Consider the following 26,161-nt stretch of genomic DNA (forward strand, 5'->3'; position numbering starts at 1 on the left):
ACCCAGCTTTGTGTCATCTGTGCATTTGGAGTTATTACATTTAGTTCCCTCACTTAAATCATTGTATATTTTAGAATAGCTGGGGCTAGTACCAATTACTGTGGCACCCCACTAGCCACTGCCTGCCATTCAGAAAAGACCCATTTATTCCTACTGTTTCCTACCTGCTAATCAATTTCTTATCCATTTCAATCCACACCTCCAATCCCATGCACTTTAATCTTACACATTAATAGCTTATGTGGGACTTCGTCAGAAGCCTTCTGAAAGTCTAATAAAACTACATCCACTGGCTCCCCTGATCAATCTCTTCTCAATCTTCTTGAAAGAGATCAACTTTTCAATCAACTTACTAACTCATCTCCTTCATCCTTAGAACAGCTTTCCAGTGTTTTTCCAAAAAAAAAAAACACGTTTTTAAAAACATTTCCAGGTCCTGCTGCTCCTGCACCCCTTTCAGCATTTTTTATTTTTATTTTATTATTTTTATTTCAATCAAAACACAAATCACTTCACACTTCTTCTGCAACTTGTCTTCTCATTCCACCAGCCTACACCCACTTGAAGTCTATGACCAACTTCCTCAGTTCAGAAGATTTCCACTTTTGTGTCATCTTTAAATTTTAAAGTTGCATCTTCTACACTCCAATCCAAGTTATGCACAACAGGTAATGCAGTGGTCATAGTACTGACCACCACTTCTCCCACTTTATACTTTCCTCTAATCAAAAAAAGACTTTTCACCACTGTCATTTCCCATCCTTTAGCCAATTTTGTATCAATGTTTCCACTGGCTCTTTTACACCATGGCATCAGCTTTACCAACCAACCTCCAGTTGAAGTCCGTGTACACCACAAACACTTCCCTCAGCAAACGTTCTCTTACGTCATTAAAAATGTAATCACTTTATTTAAACACCATTTGTCTTCTTACAAATAGGTGCTATCTCCTTAATTCATTAATTAATAAAAGTGACTGTGATTTTGTCCCAGATTTTACTTTCTAAAAGCTTTTTCATCAAAAAGATTTAAAATTACCATCTTGTCATTCCCAGGTTCATACATACACTTCTTATTAAAAAAAACAGAAGGAATTGTAACATTTGCAATTCTCCAGGGCTCTTATTCTTCCAGTTCTGCACTGGAGAGGTACATGACCAGTATCTTTGCAATTTCCATCTTCATTTCAACAACCTTGGATGTATCCCACCCAGTTTGTCTACGCAAGTATAGATAGTTTTTCCAGTAACCTCTCAATAAGTTTCAGTCTGAGTATGTGGACTCCCACCCCTTTTGCAGTAGCATTTTCCTCAGTGAAGGCAGATGTATTCAGTTTGTACATTGATTATCTCCTCTGTCTCAATTTTAGTCTCTAATTGGCCCCACCAATCCTCTTACTACCTGTGTAGTGTATATGCCTATAGAAAACAATTGGATTCCTTTATATGTCCATTGTTAGTATATTTGCATATTGTCTTTTGCCCATCTTACTTCCCCTCTGAACTTTCTATCCTTAGTCTGGCTCTCACTTGTACTATTATCCCAGCATCTATCATGTAAGCCCTTAAATTTCATCTAGTTAATCTTGACCTTATAATACCACAGTCACTGCTCTCTTAAAAAAAATCCACACTTGTTCTACTTAGCTCAAATTGTGCCCCTAAATGAGATACAGAAATGTCTCCCTCCTCATCAAACTAGAAATTCCCTCAAATACACTTCCAAACTTTGCCCCTCTTCTGTACATTATATCATTACATCCTGGATTATATAATAAGTAAATCTTTCCATTATCACTACTCTGTAGTTCTTACACCTCATTGTAACTTACTTGCAATTTAATCCTCCGTATCCTTACTATTAGTTGCTAGCCTAAAGAACACACTTAACAGGATAACAGTACTCCTTTGTCACTTCTTAACACTAATAAATACATTTTGTTTTTCTCTGTCAAGCACAGCTATTTAGCAGGTGAACATTGACAATGCCTTTGTATGCACTGATGCTTTTGACAGATGTCTGAAGTAAAACAAATGCAAACCTTGACAGGATTCATGGCTCAGTGGCCTTTGATCTGAAGAGTAACTTAAAACGGGATTTTCTTTTAAATTGGGGTATTGTAGTTGTTTAAACTTCAGTTCAGAGCCAATTAAGAAACAAAGTTTGAGGTTGTTGGAATGAAAAATAGCATTCGAATTTTACAGCTATCAAAATGAAGTGTGGAAAAAGGCTCTCTTGACAGCCAACAAGCATCCAAGCTCACTGCAGGGGTCGGGGGTTGGTGGAGGGAGGGTATGGTGCTGGGTTTGGCAGTGGCATAGACAAAGGTAGAATTTATTTCATTCAAAAACAAAGTGCTGGAGAAACTCAGCAGGTCTGGCAGCATCTATGGAGAGAAAGCTAACGTTTCGGCTCCTGTGACCGTTCTTCAGAACCGGAACACCTGCTAAGTTTCTCCAACCATTTCTGTTTTTGCTTCAGATTTCTAGCACCTGCAGTTCTGTGTTTTATTTTTGACAGAATTTATTTGTGTTAAGAAATAATAGAGGAATATGATTATATTGTTAAGTGTATTCTAGAGGCTGCCAACTTACTAAGAAGGATATAGAGGATTGGAGGATTGGCATAGTGGCAATATAACTGAACTAGCATCCCAATGCTCTGAGCTGATATTCTGAAACATTGTTCACCATGGCATATGGTGACATTTTAATTCAATTTTTAAAAGATTGGAATTAAAAACTAGCTTAATGACATCTATTGATTGTTATTAAAAACCCATCTGATTCACCCCTTGGGAATGAAATCTGCCTTCCTTAGCTGATCTGAACTATGTGTGACTCTAGACCCACAGCTGGCTCTTACTGATCTCTGGGCAATTAAACATTGGCAATAAATACAGGCCTAGCCAGCAAAGCCCACATCGCATGAATGTACATATAACAAAAAAAAAGAGTTCATTTAAAATGAAGAAAGGGGCGCTTGTGGTTAACGATGGTGTCCCTACTGAAGCTAGTCTGAGCCAGGAGGCCTGGGTTCAAGTCCCACATTTTCCAAAGGTGTGTCATACCATCTCTGAACAGGTTGTTTTGAAAATATCTAGCCCACTGAAGGATAACCACAGAAAAACAATGAAATACTCAAGTTGTCATTCAGCAGACTAGGCAAGATGACAACCAGAAAGAAGACATTTACCCAAGGGAAAAAAAAAAACAAATCAGTAGACATAATATGAACAAAGTTTAATATGTCCATTTAATGAAAGTGACTGTTACTTTTCTATTATATGAATTTGAACCCCACTAAGTCAGAGACATTTGTTCTAAACAGAAACGTTTGTCATGTCAAACTGAACACAGTTTCTATAATCCTGAACATTGTAATTGCACATTAAACTGAACCCAATTAAAGCACTGTAACTGTAATGCTGTAATGAGTTGCATCTTATTATACTGATCCTATTCAGTAGGGTGTTATTGCAATTCCAAACCACATACTGATAATGAACATTTGAACAACATTTATCACCACTTACACAGTGATAGCAAAATAAAATGGTTGGTGATAACGATTCAAATTCTACTTATATTCAAAATGAATGAATAAGTGCACAGCACTACACTGTGGGCAGGGGGCTAGTTAGCGATACAGAGGGATGTCAACAACACGAAGCTCAATTCCCATACAGGCTAAGGCTCCCCCACTCCTTTTTTAATCTCTTCGCCACCCACCCCTACAGGGGACGTGTTGACCCGCAGGTTAAACCATCAGACATGTCTCTCTAAGGAGAAAGGGAACAGACTTATAGTCCTCTGGGACTATGGTCATCTTTACTTTCTAATTTACACTGTTACAAATTACTAGAATGGTGGTTGGATTACTTCAATTTTGAGCAATTTCTAAAGTAAAACTGAACTAAATTAGATGCACAACAGAAAAGCCATACAGGCAGACGCAAATCCCAAAACATTTTTCCTACAGTACATCCAAGTATGGACCCATTAGCTTCTCTGTTTGCCCACGTAAGATAATGAACTCTTCCCTTATCCATTTACACAAAAGTATTTGACATTGAACTTTGCAGGAGATGCAATCTTGAATCATAATGAATAGTAACTGCAGTTTGTTTTTTTAAATAACTGCCAGGACGGAAGTAGTTTTGGATTAAATCAAGTAAAGCAGGCCAGTACTGGAAATAGGCAGATGACATTCTCTCACTTTAAGCTAGCATAATGTGAAGCACAAGTCAAGCACAAACTAAGATTTGCTCAATACTACTTCCCAGTAACTGGAATTTCATCTTTCCAGATTTACAGCTCTTTCTGGGATTGTTTTGTGTCCTTTAAATAAAGGTGACTGATGCAAAATGCTTGTTCAATTCATCTAACATCTCCTCATTTTCCATTAATACTTTCCTAGATTCTCATCCTACAGGACTCATGTTCACACTTTGATAGTTATTTTCTCATAAATATTGTACTTACTGTATTTACATTTCTCATGAGCTTTCTCTCATTCTAAATGTTCCCTCCTCAGTAATCTTTTAGCCATTTTTTGCTATATCTTTTCACATATTCTGTCAAGTCTTCTGACCTGCCACCTATGTTTGCACAATTAATATCTTTAGTCTTATCTGTTGTCACTTACGATATCCTCCATTTGAAATCTGTCATGGTTTTGTGGTGATTGGACTGAGGTCAGCCAGGTAGACATTATAAAATATGAGTTCCCTGAGTGGACCTGATTAACAGCCTCAGAGAGCCTGGGCTTGCAGATATAAACAGGAGTGTCAGGGACTCGGTTTGCTGTAGGGGCCGGCTCTGAACTAGTTGGATCAGTATCATGTACTATGCACATGTAAATAAAGGGTGAATTTGTGAAGGGGCACAAGACTTTGTAGATTTATCTCGGGTTATCATTTCCAGATTGATATTTTTCTATCTTGCCTGACCTTTACTCTAATTTACCACACCTTCGCAGATTTGATCCCTTGGCCCCCGTATTAGGCCCAAATGGTACAGCTCCAACTTTCCTTAGCATTAGTGCCAGTGCCTCATGAAGCAGTGCCCATTACTGCACACATTCATCCCTCTAATGAGATTGTCAAATCAGTTCAGATCTACGTTCAAGTAACAATTCAGAGATTTAAACCTTTGATGCTCCGTTTCTGTGCCTAGCTCTCTTACTGCATAAAATCTCTTTCCTTCTCCTGCTTATGTTTCTGGTACCTATGTGGATCCTCCCCCTCCCCCTCCCACTGCAAGTTCTTCTCTCTGGTGACACAGCCTTCTGGACACATGCTGTTTACTGCAAAGAGCAGTATCAACCCCTCACTATACTGTTCCCTGTTATCACTTCCCCAGTTTGGGTGACACCATGCTGTCATGGTCAGCTAGCTCATCCATGCTGTCCCTCATCCAAACAAATTTTTAAAAGCCAGCTGTGAGATGAGTCACACTTTCAATGTACAAGTGTTATTAAAAAGCGTACTCATTCTTCAAGTTTGCTGATGTAAACTAGTTCAACAATAGTGGTAAAACAATTTTAGGCTAGTTAAAAACCACTGGCAAAATGTTCCACAGTTAAGAACAAAAATTCTCACATGATAATAGAATCAAGCACCTCCAGGTCAGTCCTTCTGTATAGGACAATATAACAATCTGTTTCAATAATCACTTGGCTTTGACAAGTTAACAGGGAATTCATTTCAAAGCAGCCAGTCATAAATTAAAGCAATTATTTTGCCAAACATGCTGTCATCAAATCACAAAAAAAAAAGCACATCACAGGATCCTCCAGTTTAATGAAATAAATCTGTGATGTAATTTCATCTGATGAATGCATTTTTCCCTCATAATTCAATCTTCTTCTCTTTCAGAGAAGCTAAGTTGATAACTAAAGACCACATGTTTAAATAACCAGTAAAAATATTTAATAGTCAGAGGAAAATTGAAGGAAAATGTTTCAGAAGGATCAGACTTTTTTTTAGTCAATTAATATATCAGCAACTTAATGAATTAGTTTGACTCAATGACAGAATTCTATTTCTGTCCTACTCCTTTGGAAACTACAACATTGTATCATAACTCTACTTACTGTCTATCAAACATCATCATAAAAACTAAGATGGGGGGGGGGGGTGGGGGGTGTTTAATTATAATTTTCTTCACCCAAATAAATACACTGAAAATTCCAATTAATTGCACCAGAAACTATTGTTAACAGCTTGAAGCGCACCTTCAAATTTGCTTCAGGAAAAGATAGTTGTCTAAACTGCTCTTCAAGGACAAGATAGTAATGAAAATATACAGTGTTCACTAAATTAAGGCTTTTGAGAAAGTGCACACTTTTCCTGGACAGATTTATTTTTCAGAAATCCATAATATGAGGACTTGTTAAATATTGTAAAACATAGTCACCTCTATAATGTGGAAAATTTAAAGATACCTACTCATGCCCTTTTTGAAGGTAAGCACATGAAATCAGATGTGATCACCTGAATCAAAGCAAAATGGCTGGTTTCCACCTTTAACATCCCCTGTTAAGTAAATGATGCTGATTTAAATAATCCAGTGCTGTCACAATGGGCCAAATGGCCTCTGCCTGTACTGTACCAATTCTGTGATTTCAGTCTGAATTACTGCAATCACTACCATGATTTGTTATTGTCAATTCTTCCTTTTCTTAAGCATACATTACGCCCAGCTTCAAACTACTGAGAATATAAAACTGCTTTGTTTTACAACTGGGGAACTAAAACATTGTACATCTTAAATCATCCACCACTTGTGCCATTTTGCCTAAATTTCAGCAGAATTCAAACTTGTAGAATTCACCTCATTTGATAAATAGTGCCTGTTCTTGTATGCTCAAGGCATTCCTTGCATTTGACCCGATCAACAGAGACAAAGAGCCTGTTAAGTAAGACATTTCTACTTCCCTTTTTTTTGCCATTACCACAATTTCCAGCCTGAATTGAACACTAAAAGCTATGTCCAGAAACAGCTCATGGCCATAGCTCTTTAATACATTTAGTTTCTAATATTAACTTGGTGCATTATAAAAGGAAAAAAGGCAGACTGGGGTCTTCTTTTCAAGTCACGTTGGAAAGAAATATTCTCGTGCATCTTCACTGGGTGGTCCCATAGTAGCACAGCTGAAGCTTGAAAATAAGTTGCCCATTTTCCCTCTCAGTAAAAGCAACACTACATGCATGGATTACGCACGGAGCGAGCTAGCAAGAAACCAAAAATTCAGAGACTGAATAAACAATTTAAAGAAACCAATTTTGTGTGACAGGAATTGACTGATGAGCTTTGCAAAACAGAGCTACACTCTAATGATTACACAGAGCTACAGCAGCACTTTTGATCCATTAACAACCAAGACAACAAGCAGTACTGCATTTCCAAAAGGGACTTGTGGCTTAGCTCGAGGAGGGAAGATTACGCTGTTTTTACATCAGACACGGATTTTAAAAATTGCACAAAACCTTGTATAAAAAACACAGTTCATGTTAGGATCCACCTCCGTGCAGAACGTTGCTTTTCCCTGATGAACGATGTATCAGTGCAGTTCACAGGCAGTAACGTATTTTAATGTATAAATATTTTGACATTTGCTAAGATTTTATAAATAAAGTAGAATTAAGGGGCCTGTTATGTATGTTGTACAAATCGGTAAAGAGCCTTAAAAATCTGACCTTCTATCACTTTGTTGTTGCAAGCTACAAGAACATAGAACCGCGAACAAAAGTGGTGAAATGTCTGAAGGAATGGTATCCAAATTTGACACCAAGCTATGAGGTATTAGGACAAAAAGATAAAAGGAATATTCTTTCAAGGAATATGTTTAAAACAAAAAGATGGCAGAGTATAAGGAGGAAATGCTGGAACCTAGGGCCTTACTGCTACAGGCATGCCCCCAACTATGGGATAATTAAATTCAGGGATGCAGAACAGGGCAGAATTGAGGGGGCATTATTCTCTGAGGGTCATAGGGTTGAACATGATTATAGAGACAGGGAGGCTAGAGACCATGGTGTGATTTGAAAAGGATAAAATTTTCATTAAAAAATGCTGTTGTTCAACTAGAATCAATGCATATCACCAAGCAAAGGGCTGATGGGGTTGATGTGACTTGGTGCAAGTCAGGATAGGGGCAGCAGGACTTCAGAATGAATGGAAGGTGAAAGATGGGATAACTGTTCCAACTTGTTGCTAGCTAAGTCTGGAGGTAGCAGAGAAATGGATGAAGGCTTTACAAGCAGATGAGCTGAGACAAGAGAGTCAAATCATATCATGCTGTGGATGAGGAAGTGAGCAGTCTAAATTCTGTTGTGGATGTGTGGTTGAACGTTCATCTCAGAGTCAGCAGGTTAGCAAACCCAGTGTGGTTGAGTCTCAGTTACCCTGGAGAAGGCCGGAGTTGGTACTGGGAACTGCATTTGCAGTACAATACAAAGACAATGGCTTCAGCCTTTCCAATATTTGGAACCATAAGATCAAGAATGGCTATGACACAAGGAGATCATTTAGCCCATCAGGCCAATGCTGGTTTTCCAAGAGTAATTTAGCTAGTCCCACTCCCCTTCCTAATGTAGCTCTGTCAGCAGTTTTCCCTTTCTGGTCTTTATTCAATTCCCTCCTCAGGTCTTGTCCATCCACAGCTGCTTCCCTTTACTTGAAGGTTTCTGCTCATTCTGGACAGTGGATGAATTAATTGAATAGAGAGATGGAGGGCAGGTAGAGCTGGATATTTGGCAGCATACATATGGAATCTGACCCATGGGATTGTAACACTTCATCCAGTTTCACTCCAAGACATGGTAGGGAATATTCTTACCATTTTCATAACACAACCTCTACCATGTCGAAAAAAGAGAGATAATGGGTTAATTGTCACTCCCTTTCTCTTTTGAAATTAGATTTCAAAATCTAATACAGTTCCACAAATTAGTTGCCTTTTGATATCAGTCCCCAATGATCAATTTGAATAAGCAACCCAGGATTTTGCAGCCTTAAATATTTGTCAACATGTCCACACTCCTGTACATTCAAGACAGTAAGGAAGCGTGGCTGATATTCTGCTCATAAATTAAAGGGTACAGCCAATCATAAGATTTAGTGCACGGAGGTCAGTTGATTGAACCTGGCACCCTCCTGATTTACAAAACTCAGGGCCATGATAAATGATCTGATCTCTCAGACATTAGGGAAAGCCCAAACATGTCCTAATTGCAGAAACATTCACTCCTTGTCATGAGGACTCGGAGGTACCCCATGATTGATGAAATATTTGATGAAATAAATGGTCCAAGTATAATGTGCATAAAGAAAAGAAACTCTGCCTGGTGACACGGTAGATCGGGGACATTTTCCATGTAACTTAAAGGTCTTTCAGAGTTTCAAGAAGCAATACTAAGTTTACCATCCTGAATTAAACCAAAAGGGGAAGGGACAACAGAGAGAAAATAATACTGAATATTGCACCCCCTCCCCCCCAACCCTGTTACTAAATGTGTAATTTTAAAGGTATTAGTGAACAGCAGCCCTGACTGGAAACCTGAAGATTCAATGCATCAAGTATCACAGGGAGAAGAGTAGCAAGTGACTCCAGCTGAGATAGCAGCAGTCTTTGTTAGAAGTTAGCAGAAACTTCCTTTGGCATCTAATGACAATCACTGCCGAGCTCATGCACAATTTATACAAACTCATTCCAGATCAAAATCTGTCCCAGTTTTTCCCACTTGTCTACCATACGTTGCATTGCTTACGTCAAACTAACCAGTTACCAATAAGGAGTGAAACTGAGAAAAAATATATAAATTGATTGGAGAGAAGCAAAAGACAATGATATCCTCTCTCTCCAATTAACTGACAACCAGCCAATTTTAGGTCTAGATATTTGTTTTGAAGAAAATAGAATCCAGCAAGAAAATATGACCAGCATTTCTTTAGTGCCTTTTAGAACCATAGGAATCCCAAAACATTTCCCAGCAAATTAAGCACTCGTGAAGTGTGCTCACTGTTGCAATACAGTCGGCTCTGTTATAACACGTGTTCCGGCAACGTGGATTAGCTAGAATATGGTTGACGAATAGGGAAATGCTATTTCTAAAAGGCAAACTTGTGTTGGCTATAACACAATTCCAGTGCGCAGAGGAATACGTGTTGACATCACATGATCGTTTCATGGGCTTTGTCCTGAGCATGCGCAATTTTAGCGCCAAGAGTCTCCGCACCTACTTCCAGTCAAGCGAGAGAGGTTTGGACGATGGGGCAAATTTTTTCTTACCTTATTGTTGATGTTTTGAGAGATGTTTTTAGAAAGTATTGCAGGGAAAAAGAAAATTAGGATTTCAAGACTCTCCTCATCCTGGAAAATATGCCAAGCTATTCTCCCAGCATTGGTGAGCTTTCCAAAAACATCAAAGTGCTATTTCTACCCCCAAACACAACCTCTCTCCTTCAACCTATGGATCAGGGTGCAATAGTGGCTTTTAAAGCTTATTATTTAAGGTGCACATTTAAGAGGCTGATTGCAGCCACTGAAGGGGATAAGGACACTTTTCTTCAATTTTGGAAGAGCTTTAACATCAAGAATACAATTGACATTATTGTGGAGGCCTGGGGTGATGTCAGTAAGGACTGCTTGCATACAGTTTGGCAGAATCATCTCCCAGATTTTTCTCCCCAAGATTTTAAAACCTTTAATCCGTCAGAGGAGCTCCCAAGAATCAAAGAACATTGTGTTGGTCTTGGAAAGCAATTTGGATTTGAAGAAGTGGAGAGTGAGGATGTTGAAGAGCTGCTTAAGTCCCACTATGAAGACCTGTCTACAGCCGATCTACAACAGCTTGTCGCTGAGGGGGACGTGGAAGCTGGAGATGAAGAAGATGAAGAAGATGAAGTCCAGCATGCAGCACTACAAGAGCTTTCCACTTCTGTTTTGTCTTCTATCCTGAGGGAAATTCAGAAGCAGTCACAGCTTTTAGAGGACAATAATTACAACACAGAACGGAGCAGGGTAGTAGTTTGTGGAATAAGATGTTATTTGCCACCCCATGAACAGCTTCAAAGAAGAAAAAGGGTAAACCAGCAAAAACTGGATGTGTTTTTTAAGCCAACCCCCAAGAAACAGTCAGAAAACAATGAACCACAGCCATCCACTTCTGGATTAACTACATTTCACCCTAACCCTGCAACTACTTCCTCATCTGAAGGTGGTGGTGATGATGATGACGATGACGACGACGACGATGACCCTCCACCTCTGCATTAACAACAGAGCAACCTGAAAATCCTCCTCCCCCATCAAGTCATCTTGACATTTTTTCAAGGAAAGGTGTTAAATTTACTTTTCTTTCATTACTAGATGTTAAATGTTTATTCACACTGTGCTATCCTGTGTGTTGGGCTTTTGAGTGATTTTTGAGCGATTTTTTTGGTGGTTTGTGCCAACCCCACTTTTCCCTTAGGCTCGGTTATTTTTATGACGTGATTTTCTATAATGTGATGTTGTGCAGGAATGCAACTATCGCGTTATAGCAGAACTGACTGATCCGAACACAGTAACCAGCCAATTTGTACAAAGCAATCTCCCACAAACAATGTGATAATTAGCACATGTGTAGTCTGTTTTTGTGATGTTGATGGTTAAGTACTGGACTGGAAGGTGGGGGTTAACTCCTCCTCGTCTTCTTTGAAGCAGTAATGCAACACAAGATTTCCATGTCCACTTGAGATGGCAGATAAACTGTTATTTAAGTTAAAACACAACATCACCAACTGTGCAGCACTCCTCAGTACTGCGCTTACTATCGGCATGGGTGTGCATGCTTAAGTCTCTAAACTGGGGCTCAAAATTAAAACCTCTAATAACTGAGCCATTGTTGATGACAGTTCAAAGTAATTATGGTTGTTCCACACTACAGCCCAGCATTTTCCAACTCTATCAAAAGATGAGAAATATCAATCTACCAATTTAAAACAGTTCTAAGTTTTATTCAATTGGCCTTTTGCTTTAGAATAATATTAAAATTATTCAATAAAATAAGAACGGCAAAACGTTAAGGAGGAATGGTTAATTTAATGCTGTCCCTCACAGAAGCCCACTATTCCTTTGGTGATATGGCAAATGAGAACTATGTCCCGTTTTTGACCAACACTCCTTAAAAGTCATGCAGATCACATTATAGTGCCTGCAACTCTCACATTTTTCTCATCTAAGCGGAAGTAGTTCAGTTCTACATAGCAAGGCTTAATATAGCAAGGAACAATCACAATCTCTGTGACATAGTAGCTCATAGCATATGGTGCCAATGAAAATCTGGTTTAACAACGAGAGGAATTGATCTCCTTATTAGGTATGCACAGTCTGAGAAATCACAGCATAGGAAGAAGATTACCCCTTTGCATTAGGGCAACAAAATGGTATCATTTTAAAAATGGATTTACAACTGTTATGGAGGAAACATCCAAATTCTTTCAAGGTACTGTGAGACTTGTACTTAAAAACAAAAGCATTCTTCAAATCTTTCAATAACCTTCCAAATTCTATCCTGCATGTTACTTTATTCACAATGTCAAACATTCTCATGCTGATCTGCAGAACTCTACACCAATACAAACTATGTCATAAGACTATGCTTCATCAATTCCAGCACTCCCTGTCTGACCTCAGGATGAACTGTATATCTCAGAATCACAGAATCCCTATAGTGTGGAAACAGGCCCTTTGGCCCAACAAGTCCACTCTGACCCTCATCCCCTCATAACCCACCTAATCTACACATCCCTGAACACTATGGGCAAATTAGCATGGCCAATCTACCTAACCTGCACATCTTTGGACTGTGGGAGGAAACCGGAGCACCCGGAGGAAACCCACGCAAACATGGGGAGAATGTGTAAACTCCACACAGACAGTTGCCTGAGGGTAGAATTGAACTCGGGTCCCTAGTGCTGTGAGGCAGCAGCGCTAACCACTGAGCCACCGTGCCACCCCAATTAGATTGCTGAATGTTCCATCTTCCCAGCATGTTCCAGTGGATTGGAGGGACAGTACAGGCTAAACCACTCACTTTATTCATGTCATAGTCTTGCTGGTAAATACACAGAAGAGGAGGTCCCACCATCAGTTTGTGGTGAGCGTGTTGTGTAAGAACAGTGTCTTTAAAAACTGTGGAATGCAAAAATTTTTTTTTTTTTTAAATCAGGGATTTACCAGCATGGCTACATATTTCCACAACAAGGAATTTGATACTGATTATGAATTCTGCTTTTTGTGGCAATGAGTTCCTGCAATGTGCTGATGATCAGGAGCTGAAGGATTGATTACAAGAGGAAGTTGATTGATTCTTAGCTAACTGAGCAGGTTGGAACTGGAAACAAGTTGGAGACCGATAAACACACTGAAGGACAAGTGTGCGCAGTTGTTCTCCCAAGCAGAAGCTGTCTGTTCTCTGCAGCAAAAAAAAACTCAGTTTAAACTTTAAAACAAAAGTACTTTTCCTATAGCAGTTTCTCTGCGCTGTTTGAATTGATAAATCAGAGCCATTTTCCAAGTGAATCAGTCACTCTGCACAAACTTTCTTACAAACCAGATCCCAAAGAAAGACAACTGAACCCAAAGGGCCTGGCGTTCATCTGAAAGCCAGGTAAATTGGCGTACTGTGCACATCTTTAAAACACTATGATCTGGTATGACTCTGGGAATAGCAGGGCTTGATTTACAGTGCCCTACCCCCAATGCATGTCACTAACGGTTGAAAGTAGCCTATCAGATCAATACAAACTGTAGAGAGGTATGGTTGGTTGAGGGAAAGCAGTGAGTGGTGGAAAGAACATAGGCATAAAACCATGAGGGGAGAAATCAAGAAGAAAATAACCAGCAGTTTGATGACTGTAACTGGTTGGTGTATTTGGGAAAGAAAAATTAATTAACCACAGTCCCTGCTCTTTACCATTACCTCTTGACCCCACAGAGACAAAGAAAACTAGAAGCAGGCTCAGCTATAACATCAGTCCAAGGTCCACTTAACTGCCAGTATTCATTGATTGAGAACACACTAGAGATCCAGTGAGAGGGAGATGTTGTACAAAGTTTCAAACTGAGGTTCCATAAAGAAAAAAAAAGATCAGGAGGTATTTCCAAATACTGCCTGGTTAACAGACAGTATGAATGCTGTAAGTAATGAAAAATGTGTAAACTGTAGTTGACTGAATGCTGAATCTAATTCAATTAATTTGGTTTCAACATCCACCATGACCACATTACTTGCATTTAAACAATTGACTGAAAACAGTCTGATCTGCAGTCAGGAAACAACAGACATCACCTGAAGCTGAAGCGAAAATTCCTTTGAAGATCAGAATCATACTCCGCTAAAACAACCACGCATACTGATCACCAATGTACTTGGTAATCAATAATGGGAGAATAGTAAAGGGCAGTTGGAAAGGTCAGTGTCTGATTACAGATAACATATGTTTTTTTTAAACTGTAAGCATTCAAAATGATTCTCCAACACTGTGTTTACTTATAAACATTTCTCTCAGGGTTTGTGGAAGAATTTCCTACAACAGTTGACTTTTCTCGCCACGTTGCATCTTTCTAATAAGAATAATTGGTCCAGTTAGATTCTTTTGCCTAGCCCCAAAATACTACCCTTCATGATGAAGTCTAGCCGGATGAAACAGGCTCAGTTATTGCATGGTGTTATATTTCAACTCCACTAGATGCTGATGTTCACACCTTCTGTTTGGAAATCTCACTACTGTGCTCTGGAAGCTATTGTTAACTGTTTTTGTCATCAGGTTGTGAAAGATGTGCCTAGAACAATGGCCCTACTGGCAATTCAAAGTACAGAGGCATTTAAAAACAACACAATGGAACAAATTCTTGCCTCTAGAGATGTGGACTTCAGCCACTCTTTTCCTGCGCAGTCCAGCAACACACTGTTCTGAACTGGAATCATTTTTGGACTCAAAAGCATTAACCCTGTTTTTCCCTCTATCCCTCCACAGAGCTTGCCAGGCCAGAGTTTCTCCAGCACATTTTTATTCCAGCAAAGCACTGTATGAAACAAGAATCTGCATTATTGAAACATTACTTGATTAGACCACCCAACAGTGAACAACATGCCAACATCCTTTATTTTAACACATCCACCACCATATACCCAATTTTGGTCCCAATACACAGATGGCTCGGCTACTTTTTATCATTACTTACTTGTGCAAGCACCACTCCAACTGCACAATGATGTTGCAAACACTTGCTCTTTATAAAAACTTCAAAACAGACTAAAAGGCGAAAATTTGTATTAGCAGACAGTTCCAACAGCAGGTGCAGAATCCGTTGCAGCATTCACTTTCTCAGGAGCTAAGCTCCAAAGAAGATTTCATAGCATCAACTTCAGCCTTGCTAGTGATACTCTGTGACCAAGTAGATTGTCCACATTATGAATAATTAAATTATATTGCGTTGCAGACATGGGATGAGTGTGAACTCTCTATTCTCCCTGCCTTCTGCCCACAACCAAGGGGCTTCATTTTGAAAAAGCTGGTGTCCCCCAAATCCTGCTTGTGTAGTCAATTTTAAAATGACATGCAAACTCCCTCAGGTTTAGGCCAAAAGTCTTACTTATCTACATATTCAAACCTGGCATGGTCATTGCAAATTCACAGAGAGACAGGAAAGGAGGAGATCTTACACTTATGAATACAAGGTGTACTATTAGAATGTTAATATTTTGAAACAAAAAGTGCAATTATCAATTCAAATGAATATCAGAGTACAGTAAAAGGGGTTGCCTGCACTTAGAAGCTCAGATTCAGGTGAATCCGCAAGGCAGAGGACAGGAGTTGTAGAATTCCTTCAGAGTTAGATTTCATATGGTACTTATAGACAGGATACCTGCTTTTCAGATAGATATGAGAATCTTCCAGAGGAGAGGGAATAAGTACAATAACTATCACTAGAGAAAAAAAGTGCTAGGGAAACTAACAAGGCCAAAGATGAATATCTCTCCTGGACCTGGATGGGAAATATCCTAGGATATTAAAAGGTAGTAACTACAGAGATAGTGGATGCACTAGTAGGAATCTTTCAATAATCCTTAGGTTCTAGAAAAGTCCCAGAAGATTTGAAAACTGCCATTGTAATATGTTTATTCAAGTTCAACGGGCAATAATCAAGGCAAATGGAATGTTGGCCTTTATTTCAAAGATAATGTAGTATAAAAATAGGAAAGTCTTGCTAAATTTATACAAGGCATTGATTGTTCTCAGCATTCCAGGTGTGATTTAGTTTCAGTTCCCTTGTTTAGAGGATATATAGTAGCACTGGAAGCAGTCCAGAAAATGTTCTCTCAGCTGATCCTGGGTATGCAGGGATTCTGTTTTGATTACAGGTTGAGCCAGTTGGGCCTGTACTCATTAGAGTTTGGAAGAATGACAGGTGACCTTATTGGAACATATAAAAGGTTCTCGAGGATGGTGGGGGGTTGGGGAGTGAGGTAGTGAGGCTTGACAGGTTAGATGAAGAAAGGCTGTTTTCCTTCGTGAAAGTGCCTAGGATCAGAGGACATAATCTCAGAGTAAGCAGTTCCCCAACTAGCACAGAGATGAGGAAGAATTTCTTCTCTCAAAGCTGGGTTGATAATTTATTCAAGGCTGAGACAGACAGATTTCTGATCATTAAGGTGAAGGGGAAAAGTCAGGAAAGTGGAGTTGATGATTATCGAATCAGCCATGATCTTATTGAATGGTGGAGCAGGTTGAATGGCTTACTTCTGTTCCTATTTCTTACAGTCTTCTAGAAACAGGTTTCATAGTGGTTTAAACTTTCAGTCACGTCTCACTATTAGTCTGGAATCCTGCTTTTTGCTGCTGGTATGACTAACTCAAGAGCTCAGAAATGTCGCTGAAGCTCTTCAAAAAGGCTGCATTTGTTGACAATGACACATGCACACTATGGTCTGCTTTAAATTGCATGTGTGCAGATTTCCAGGTGACTCCGCAGGGGCAAGGGTGGGTGTGAGAGAGAGAGATGCATTTGTGCATACCGTCACAACACGAAAAGTTTTGACATCAGTGCTTGGAACACTGTGTTCATGGTGTCTGCATATAGCACCCATCAAAAAAAAAGGGGAGTTTTGAGTGTGTGGCTGGTGAGATTGGGGAGTAATTTAGGGAAAGAAACATGCTTGTTAACCCAAGTTAAAACTTCATTTAAAATATTTAGCAAGTAGATGAAGACTTTTAGCACCTCTGCAGGCATAATGAGTTTTGATGTCTCTTTTGTTATCAGGCTGGGCTTGGAGACAAACAAAGTCAGTGTTGTCTTTGTTCAATATGCGTCCAGTGGTGAACTGTCCTGATTCGTCCTTCTGCAGTTTTAATGTTGGAATTTTCCAGAACTTTCAGTTGACTTGTAAATCCTGTGCTCTGTAGCAACTATTTTAAAAGTCCAACATCAATTTTAAAATAAGTTTTAAAATTCATATGACACCCAGACATGACATTTGTCTCCCAGCATGTGCATCAGCAATCTATTATGGCTTGAATCTTGCAGTCAGCAGTACTCATCACTGCCCTTGAGAAAAACTCACACAAAAGGTCTTGTGATCTCTGTGCTATGGATTTTCCCTTAAAACACTAGTGTCATCAAGCAGGGCAGAAGACCAATTGCATTAAAGCATTCCCAAGGCAAACCAGAAAATATAATGCATGAAATTTTCATTAAGGTTTCACAGAATGCAAAATAAATGATTGAGACATACACAATTTTGGGTTAGAAACTGAAATACAATAGCCTTAAAAATAAAAATGTGAATGTTATGATGGAGATAGTTGACATTCCGCAAGTATAAGCTGTGGAATATCGGTGAACTTGTTCAGGATCAAATTATGAATTTTGTATGCAATTAAAAACCCAGTCACACTTTATTCAATGAAATGTTACTTCCGCAAAATGTTTCTAGAGTTTAAAAGGAAATGTTTTTGGCAATTCAGCCAGTGCTATTTGACTGCATTTGGGAGTACCTTGGTGTATAATTGTCACAGTAACTTCTGCGTGCAGACATGAGAATGTGCTGTTGATTTCAGAGTGTCAACATTTATTGTCACTAATTTTGTCATTGCTTGTGTCATAAAGTTTGGGCCAACAGCTCTGGTCAGTCTTGAATAATTCCAGATGTTTGGTTGCAGCAATGGTGTCTGTAATTTGGTAGCAATTAGGAGGATACAGTGTGAACAAAAGATTTATTGCATTCATATTAACATAATGATTCCAGAGAAACTACACAATAAAAAGTTTCAAAGCAAATATATTTATTATATATAAAAATATCTACGTATATATTTATAGTTGTGTGCAGTTCAAGTTACCAAACTTTTGGAAGTATGTGGAGGCTTTGGAGTGTGGAAATGAGGTTTATCAGGCTGTTGTCTGGAGTGTATTAGCTATAAAAGGAAAGATTAGACAAACTTGGGATTGTTTTCACTAAAGAGTCAGAAGCTGAGAGATGACCTGATAGAAGTACAGTATGTAAAATTATGAAAGGAATGGATAATGTGAATAATCAGAATCTTTTTCCCAGGGTGGAAATGTCAAATACTAGGGTGAAAGTTTAAAGGAGATGTGCAAGGCAAGTTTTCTTTCACACAGAGGACAGTAGATGCCTGGAATGTGCTGCCAGGGGAGGTGGTAGAAGCAGGTACAATAGCACCATTTGAGAGGCATTCTGCCAGATACATGAAGGCAGGGAATAAAGGGATACGGACCATGTACAGTCAGATGGGATTAGTTTAGATGGCATCATGGTTGGTGCAGACATGGTGGGCCAAAGGCCTTATTCTTCCATGAATAGCACAGAAACAGGTCACTTAGTCCATGCTGACATTAATGCTCCACAAAAGCCACATCAATATATCCTTCTATTACTTTTCCCCTTGCCTGCTCAGCCAACGCCCCTTTCAACACATTCAAGCTATTCACCTCAGTTACTGACCATGGTACAGATTAACATATTCTAACGTTTCTCTAGGTAAAGAATGTTTCTTCTGAATGCCCAATGCATTTATGAATGACAGCTATATTTATGACTTAGTTGCGGTCTCAGCTTCAAGCATCTACTCTATCAAACTGTTGTCATCTTGAAGACCTTTAAGATCATCCCTTCATCTCCTCTTTTGTACAGGAAAATGCCCCAGCATGTTCAAGCTTTCCTAATACTCATTCTGAAGCAATCTATAGGCTAACCCCCTTAAGAGTACCCAATTTGAACTTGAGGTCATATACAAAATTCTGCTGCCTATGATTTTACTTGCACCAACTTTGGTTCAGGAGATTAAGCTATCATTTCTCCAGGAGCCAACTTCCAAGCATCATTTTTGCATTTAAATCAGTCCAGAGAATGTCTACTCCCCACCTCTAAATGCCTCCAACCCTCTCAGATACCTGCACTTTAACACTGACCTCAAAGATCCTTGATTTTAAATTGCTTCACCATTCAAAGGTCTGCAATTCCCTCTTTAAACCTCTCCATTTTTCTTCCCTCCTAATGTTCTCCTTAAAGCTTTGGTCATCTGCTCTAGCATCTCTGTTTCTTGGGATCAAATTTTTTATTCGCCCAGTGTAATTCTGTCAGGGGTGGGGGGGCGTGTTTTCCTTCTTCTGCTTCCCTGTGATATTCAGGATGGAGAGTACTGAATCACAAGATGAGGGAGGGAGGATCAGCTGGAATTGTTTGACCTTCTGCTGTATGACTTTATAGGGTCTGGAGTCAACGTTGAGTACTCTTAGGGGCACTCCCTCCCACACAGCAGAATGTACTCAGGAATGACAACTGAATCTGGGACAGTAGCTGAAATGTATGTTAACCCTAACCCTGTCCCCTCCAGCCCCACCACACCCGGCACTTTTCCCTGCAACCGCAGGAAGTGATAAATCTGTACCTACACCTCCCCACCTCACCCCCATCCCAGGCCCCAAGAAGACTTTCCACATCAAGCAGATGTTCACCTGCACATCTGCTAACGTGATATACTGTATCCGCTGTTCCAGATGTGGCCTCCTCTACATCAGGGAAACCAAGCGGAGACTCGGGGACCACTTTGTGGAACACCTACGCTCGGTTCGCAATAAACAACTGCACCCCCCAGTCGCGAACCATTTCAACTCCCCCTCCCATTCCTCAGATGACATGTCCATCCTGGGCCTCCTGCAGTGCCACAACGATGCCACCCGAAGGTTGCAGGAACAGCAACTCATATTCCGCTCGGGAACCCTGCAGCCCAATGGTATCAATGTGGACTTCACAAGCTTCAAAATCTCCCCTCCCCCAACCGCATCCCAAAACCAGCCCAGCTTGTCCCCATCTCCCTAACTTGTCCTTCCTCCACCTATCCCCTCCTCCTACCTCAAGCCCCACCCCCATCTCCTACCTACTAGCCTCATCCCACCCCCTTGACCTGTCCGTCCTCCCAGGACTGACCTCTCCCCTCCCAAACTCCCCACCCACACTCACCTTTACTGGCTCCACCCCCACCTCTTTGACCTGTCTGTCTCCTCTCCACCTATCTTCTCTTTTATCCATCTTCTACTCACCTCCCCCTCTCTCCCTATTTATTTCAGAATCCCCTTCCCCTACCCCATTTCTGAAGAAGGGTCTAGGCCCGAAACGTCAGCCTTCCTGCTCCTCTGATGCTGTTTGGCCTGCTGTGTTCATCCAGCTCTACACCTTGTTATCTCTATTTCTGAGAGTATGACTCTCTCAGGTGTTTCATGACTAGTCCACGAGAACATTTCCCTTATTCTGGGGCAACTTCCCCGAATAATGGTGAAGACAACTTTTCAGGGTTGACTGGACTGTGCGTGCCTTTGTCATGCCTAGGTTGCTGTTTGGTGATCTACCAGCTATATAAAACTGCTATACAAAAAAAAAACTAAGTGGTTTGCTAGGCTATTTCAGAGAGTAGAAAAGCATCAACCTCACGGCTGTTTGGCCTATACATGCACAGCATAAAGTCAGCAAATCTTCACCTTCAAAAGGTGCTCAGGGAACTAGCTGGATTTTCATAACAATTTAGCAGTTAGATGGTCATTATTACTCCTGCTAAATTTTTATTTGCTTAATTAACTGCATTGAAATTTAATAAGTGCCATGGTAGAACATTAACTCACCTGGACAAAGATCGTGAGTCAAAGCCATTGGATTAATCAGCAAGTAACACAAGGCACAGGAGCAAAAGTAGGCCATTCAGCTCATCAAATCTGCTCTACCATTCAATGAGATCACAGCTGATCTGATTATCCTCACTTCCTGCTTTTTCCCCCCATAAACCTTGATTCTCTTATTGACTAAAATCAATACCTCAACCTTGAATATAATTAATGATCCAGCCTTGATAGCAAATAATTCCACAAATTCATTACCCTCAGAAGAAATTCCTCCTCACTTGTTCTAAGCAGGCAACACCTTATTTAGACAATATAATGTCCTCCAACCCTACAGAGGGAAGAGAACCTCAAAATCTATCTTGTCAAGTCCTTTAAGAATCCTATATGTTTCAATAAGGTCACCTCACATTCTTCTAAACTGCAATTTTTCTACTGCATCTCTAGAGACACCATAACCTATTAATAATAACTTCTCTGGAGATACTGTTACTAAATATGCAAACTATCTGCTTTAAGAAAAAGAGGCTCAGGTTTTAAAGGAAATCTCTTACTTTATCCAGGCCGTGTCATTTATCAACATCTAGCTTCCCGTTACAGCAGTTTGAAAATAAAAATCAGGTATGGGAAGATTTTTAAAAAAATGGTTGTCCAACAATCATGATCATTGCTACTTTGTGCGCTTTGGGACAGCAGAAGGTTAGAAAGACTTGTGTTTGACCTAATGCAGTGCCAGTGGAACTCCAGTCCAACAGCTCAATGGTTAGTTGTAGTGCTGAGCGGGAGTAATATTTATTCAAAGTACCAGAGGACAGGCATGTAAAAAGCACTTGCTGCTTTCCTGAAGTTCCATTGTTGCCAAGAATCTCCAGCTGACCAAATAATTTGCATTATAATCAAGTACATTTTGTCAATGTCTCATTACAACAGCCAAAGTATATCCCATTGCTAACACATTTTAACTTCTGAGGCTATAAATGTTCCTTCATATCATATAAATGACATAGGCAATATAAGCTGTCCCTAATGGTTTAGTGGGCAAGTGCATGTACATGATTCAGACTAGCAGAATTTTGTCTCTTATCAGAGTTGACAGATTTTGAACAACTTGGGGTAGGATATTTGACCACAATCACCATTTGTTGCATGATGGAGAGCACCAATGATAACCCTACTCATTACTGAGCAACATTCACTATTTCAGTTCACCTGTATTATCCATTTAACCAAAACATATTGGCTGGAACATCACTTTTGACTGAAGTGGATTGGAATAACAATCGTGGTACACAGGAAAGTGGCTGCAAACCAACATCTTTTGGTCGGCATGCTAACCCACCCTAGCAAACCTACCAAAAGTCGGAAACCATTACTGAAAAATTTACCAGTGTACAGCAGACTTCGTGAAAAATTTCATTATTTACAGGAGGTGACTATATATTCTTTATATTGTAAATCTTTAAAAAGATTTGATAAAGAGATCTTTTAGAATGGGATGATTAGATCTGAAATGAGTCATCTTATTAATCACTGTAATCACAGCATCTCCAAACTTTTTTTCTCTCTTTATTCATTAATGGGATGAGGGCGTTGCTGGCTAGGCAGCATTTATTGCCCATCCCTAATTGCCTAGACAGTTCAGAGTTAACCACATTGCTATGGGTCTGGAGTCACATGTAGGCCAGACCAGGTAAGGATGGCAGTTTCCTTCCCTAAAGGCCATTAGTGAACCAGATGGGTTTCTCCAACAATTGACAATGGATTGATGCTCTTCATTAGAGATTCTTAATTCCAGATATTTTATTGAATTCAAATTCCACCATCTGCCGTGGCAGGATTCGAACCCAGGTCCCCAGAACGTTATCTGGATCTCTGGATTAATAGTCCGGCAATTATACCTCTAGGCTGTTGCCTCCTCCAAACTACCCAGCAGTCAGTGAAAACAGCACTTTAAAATGAAATTGAAACAACGTTTTATTTATTCAGTCACAGAACGTGGGTATCTGTGAGGTTGAGTGGCTCAGCAAGCAGCACCCTAGCATCTGAACCCAAAGCTCTAAGTTTGAATCTCACTCTGGGACCTGTTGTCCATTGAAGAACACTGTCATTGTTGCAGACACATCAGCTGCTACCTGTACAGACCCACAGCACTGACAAATGGGCTGAGTTACTGGCAGGAAGGCCATCTGGCTGTTAAAATCATCCACTAAAACTAAAAATGGTGCTTGGCATGATAGGAATGACAGGAGAAAAGTCAACCAGCATTGTAGTGGTATCACAGAACGGAGAGAGAGAGAGAATGCAAGCACCGACGGAAATGCTTCAGTTATTGGTTATCCCTAATTTTCCAAAAAAAGGACAGCCACAGTTTGCTAGGCCAAATGGAGGGCTACTTAACGATCAAGTTAGATTTGGAACTGGAGTCACAAATAGGTCAGGGTGGGAATGATGTGGAGATGCTGCTGTTGGACTGGACAAAGTCAGAAATCACATGACACCAGGTTATAATCCAATGCATTTATTTAAGCTCACCTCATCTGATGAAGGAGCAGCGCTCCAAAAGCTTGTGATTTTAAATAAACCTGGCGGACTACAACCTGGTGTCATGTGACTTCTGACAGTGTGGGAAAGACAGGTATGATATTTCTTAAAATTTCTTAGTGAACTTGTATTATTTTAAAAATCACAATTCCACCGCACCACAATTATTTTAAGACACCAGTTTTCGATGTAGTTTCAAAATTAGCACACAATGACTGGCTACAGTTCAATAAATATTTGCCACCTGAATTGGACTGTGGCAAATGTAATGAATAAGATGGAAAAATAGGAAACAATTATTTTGTATTGTTAACGCCTTACTCCTCACTGGAGTAAAAGGCACCAAAATATCCCAGCACATAACTCGCCAGTTTTTCTGCTGCATGACAAAATAAAAATGCAGACATTTTATTAGGGGACAGGTACATACATGCTGCTGCAGAAGCTGTTGAAGCTTAGACAATCTGCAACAAGTGCCAGTGTAAAGCTGCCCTTAGTTAACCTTTCCAGTCCAATTTGACTTCTTCAGGTCTCATGTTTCTGATGCTGCCAGAGCTGAGCTTTCTCCAGCACTCTGGATTGTATTGCAGTCTGAAGCTACCCTGATGCGATCGGCGCAGATGGAGGTCCAGGGTGGCTCCACTAACAATTACATCATCCCCTTCTATCAGAATGGGCAACAATGCGCGCTGTCCCTCGCCGCCCTGCGTTCTGGGGATTGTAGTCCGCTCCCCTGTCCAACCTACGGGGAACCTGGCTTCCTGAGACTACAACTCCCAGGATGCGCCGCGCACCAGCGCATGCTCACTGCCCACCTGCGGCTTCCTTTGAAATTGCAGCTTACCTCATCCTGAGCTTCACACACCGGGTAATTGAATCAATCATAGGAAAAGGGAGAGGTTACTTGTTCTTTTCTTCCATTTTTTTTCCCGAAATAGAAACTAAAACGTAACTGACAAACCTGTCAACAAGAGTCTGGCCTGTGGTCACGGTTTAAAAAAAGCCATTTAAAAACGTTGCGCTCAACTCCCAGGCAAGTCCCACAGTAAAGGCAGGAGCATAGTAAAACATCACAGAGCAAACCACCTCTGCTGAATGTGCAAAGGCGATACAGCCTATGACCATCTCACTGATATTTAGATTTGGCTGTCATTGTCCACTAGTTAGTGCCCACCAGTCAGATAGCTATGGAGTTTATGGAGTTACCGTCTCCACACCCACTATTATTCATGGTAAAACCCAGTACACCTTAGCGCATCATGTGAATACGACCAAATAATGGAGGCAATTTTGCAACTTAACTGCGAATGTAACATCTAAGTGGAACAAAAACGGGCTGAGGGTAATAGTAACAAAACGCCCAGTTAACAACGAAAATCGTCTGTAAACTCCGAACACTCGTTTGCCCTGTTGCAGCTATTGAACAGTTAAAACCAACCAACGGTTTTAAACAGGCTCTTTAAATTCTCTCCCAATTAACGCTCGCTGTTTGATATTTAGAAACAAGGCGTTGATGGAGCGGATTTCTTTCCACCACTAAAAGTGATCTGTCAAAACCGAAAGGCGTCACTTCACTAAGGATCAACTTGAACAGGACTAACTCTGGAAAGTCTGTAGTCTCCTAGCGCCCTAACAATCCTCCTCTGCTAGGAATGACCCAGAAGAGTGTGGAGTTTTTAATGTCACGTTAGCAGAATCTCAAGGCTATCAGTGTATGCAAGAGAGAGGAACAAATCCCTTTGCACTTACCCAGGCCACTCATCTCCTGCTTGAGGCTTGCTCTGATCCGCTCCTCCTCTATCGCCATCAGCATTTTGTGGAGAGAGCCATCCTCGCCGTCCTCTCCTTCGTCTCCATTTCGGCTCTGTTGAATGGATGCCATCCCTTACCCTCTGACACTCTTCTCATTGCAGGTATCTCTTCCTCCTGCCCACTTTAATTCCCTGACTCTCTACCTGCCCTGAGCCCGGCTCTTCGCTCTCTCACTCACAGCTAAAACGATAGCACCGCTTCCCTCAGCCCACCATTGCCAGGCTTCTGTTGGGATGAGAGACATTCAAAGTAAAGCTAACAGACTCAATGTCTGAAACAACCACACTCACTTCCGTCTCGGAGAGATCAGCTGAGACTGAAAGGTGGGAACAATATTTTCACTTCCTGCCCTCCGCAGCCAATTGAAATGAACCGATAGCTAGACTACAGCCGACAACAATCTCAAGCCGTACTCACAAATGTACAGCCTTTTAAAAAACTTAAGAAAATTCTGTGCAATGATCTCTACCCAACCCTCAAAATAAAAAAAGCGGCCCCTTTATGGAGAAGCACGTTCAATACTCCGCATTATATCAACAAAGCAAACACTGAACACATTTTAGCAACATGTGTCCACTGTACTACACTATCCAGTTAGCACTACTGTCCCTACGGTGCTCAC

At 40.3% G+C, this 26,161-nt stretch overlaps 1 protein-coding gene across 8 annotated transcripts in view; it reads right to left on the reverse strand.

Moving 5' to 3' along the window:
- The window catches only part of kiaa0930 (uncharacterized protein KIAA0930 homolog), a 93,321-nt gene extending 67,411 nt beyond the window's left edge, over nt 1–25,910 (reverse strand). For 7 of the 8 annotated variants that reach the window (XR_007264049.1, XR_007264047.1, XR_007264048.1 and 4 more), the window contains exon 1: nt 25,477–25,910. Coding sequence is in view for 2 of the 8 variants with exons in the window: in XM_048607491.1 (XP_048463448.1) it covers nt 25,477–25,609 (133 nt within the window). In the remaining 6 variants the exon portion in view is untranslated. The remainder of the gene's footprint in view (nt 1–25,476) is intronic. The other variant, XM_048607492.1, reaches the window with a different exon arrangement.
- Nucleotides 25,911–26,161: the final 251 nt, after the last annotated feature.

Source organism: Rhincodon typus, chromosome 18 (assembly GCF_021869965.1).
Source record: "Rhincodon typus isolate 14 chromosome 18, sRhiTyp1.1, whole genome shotgun sequence".
Lineage (NCBI taxonomy): Eukaryota > Metazoa > Chordata > Chondrichthyes > Orectolobiformes > Rhincodontidae > Rhincodon > Rhincodon typus.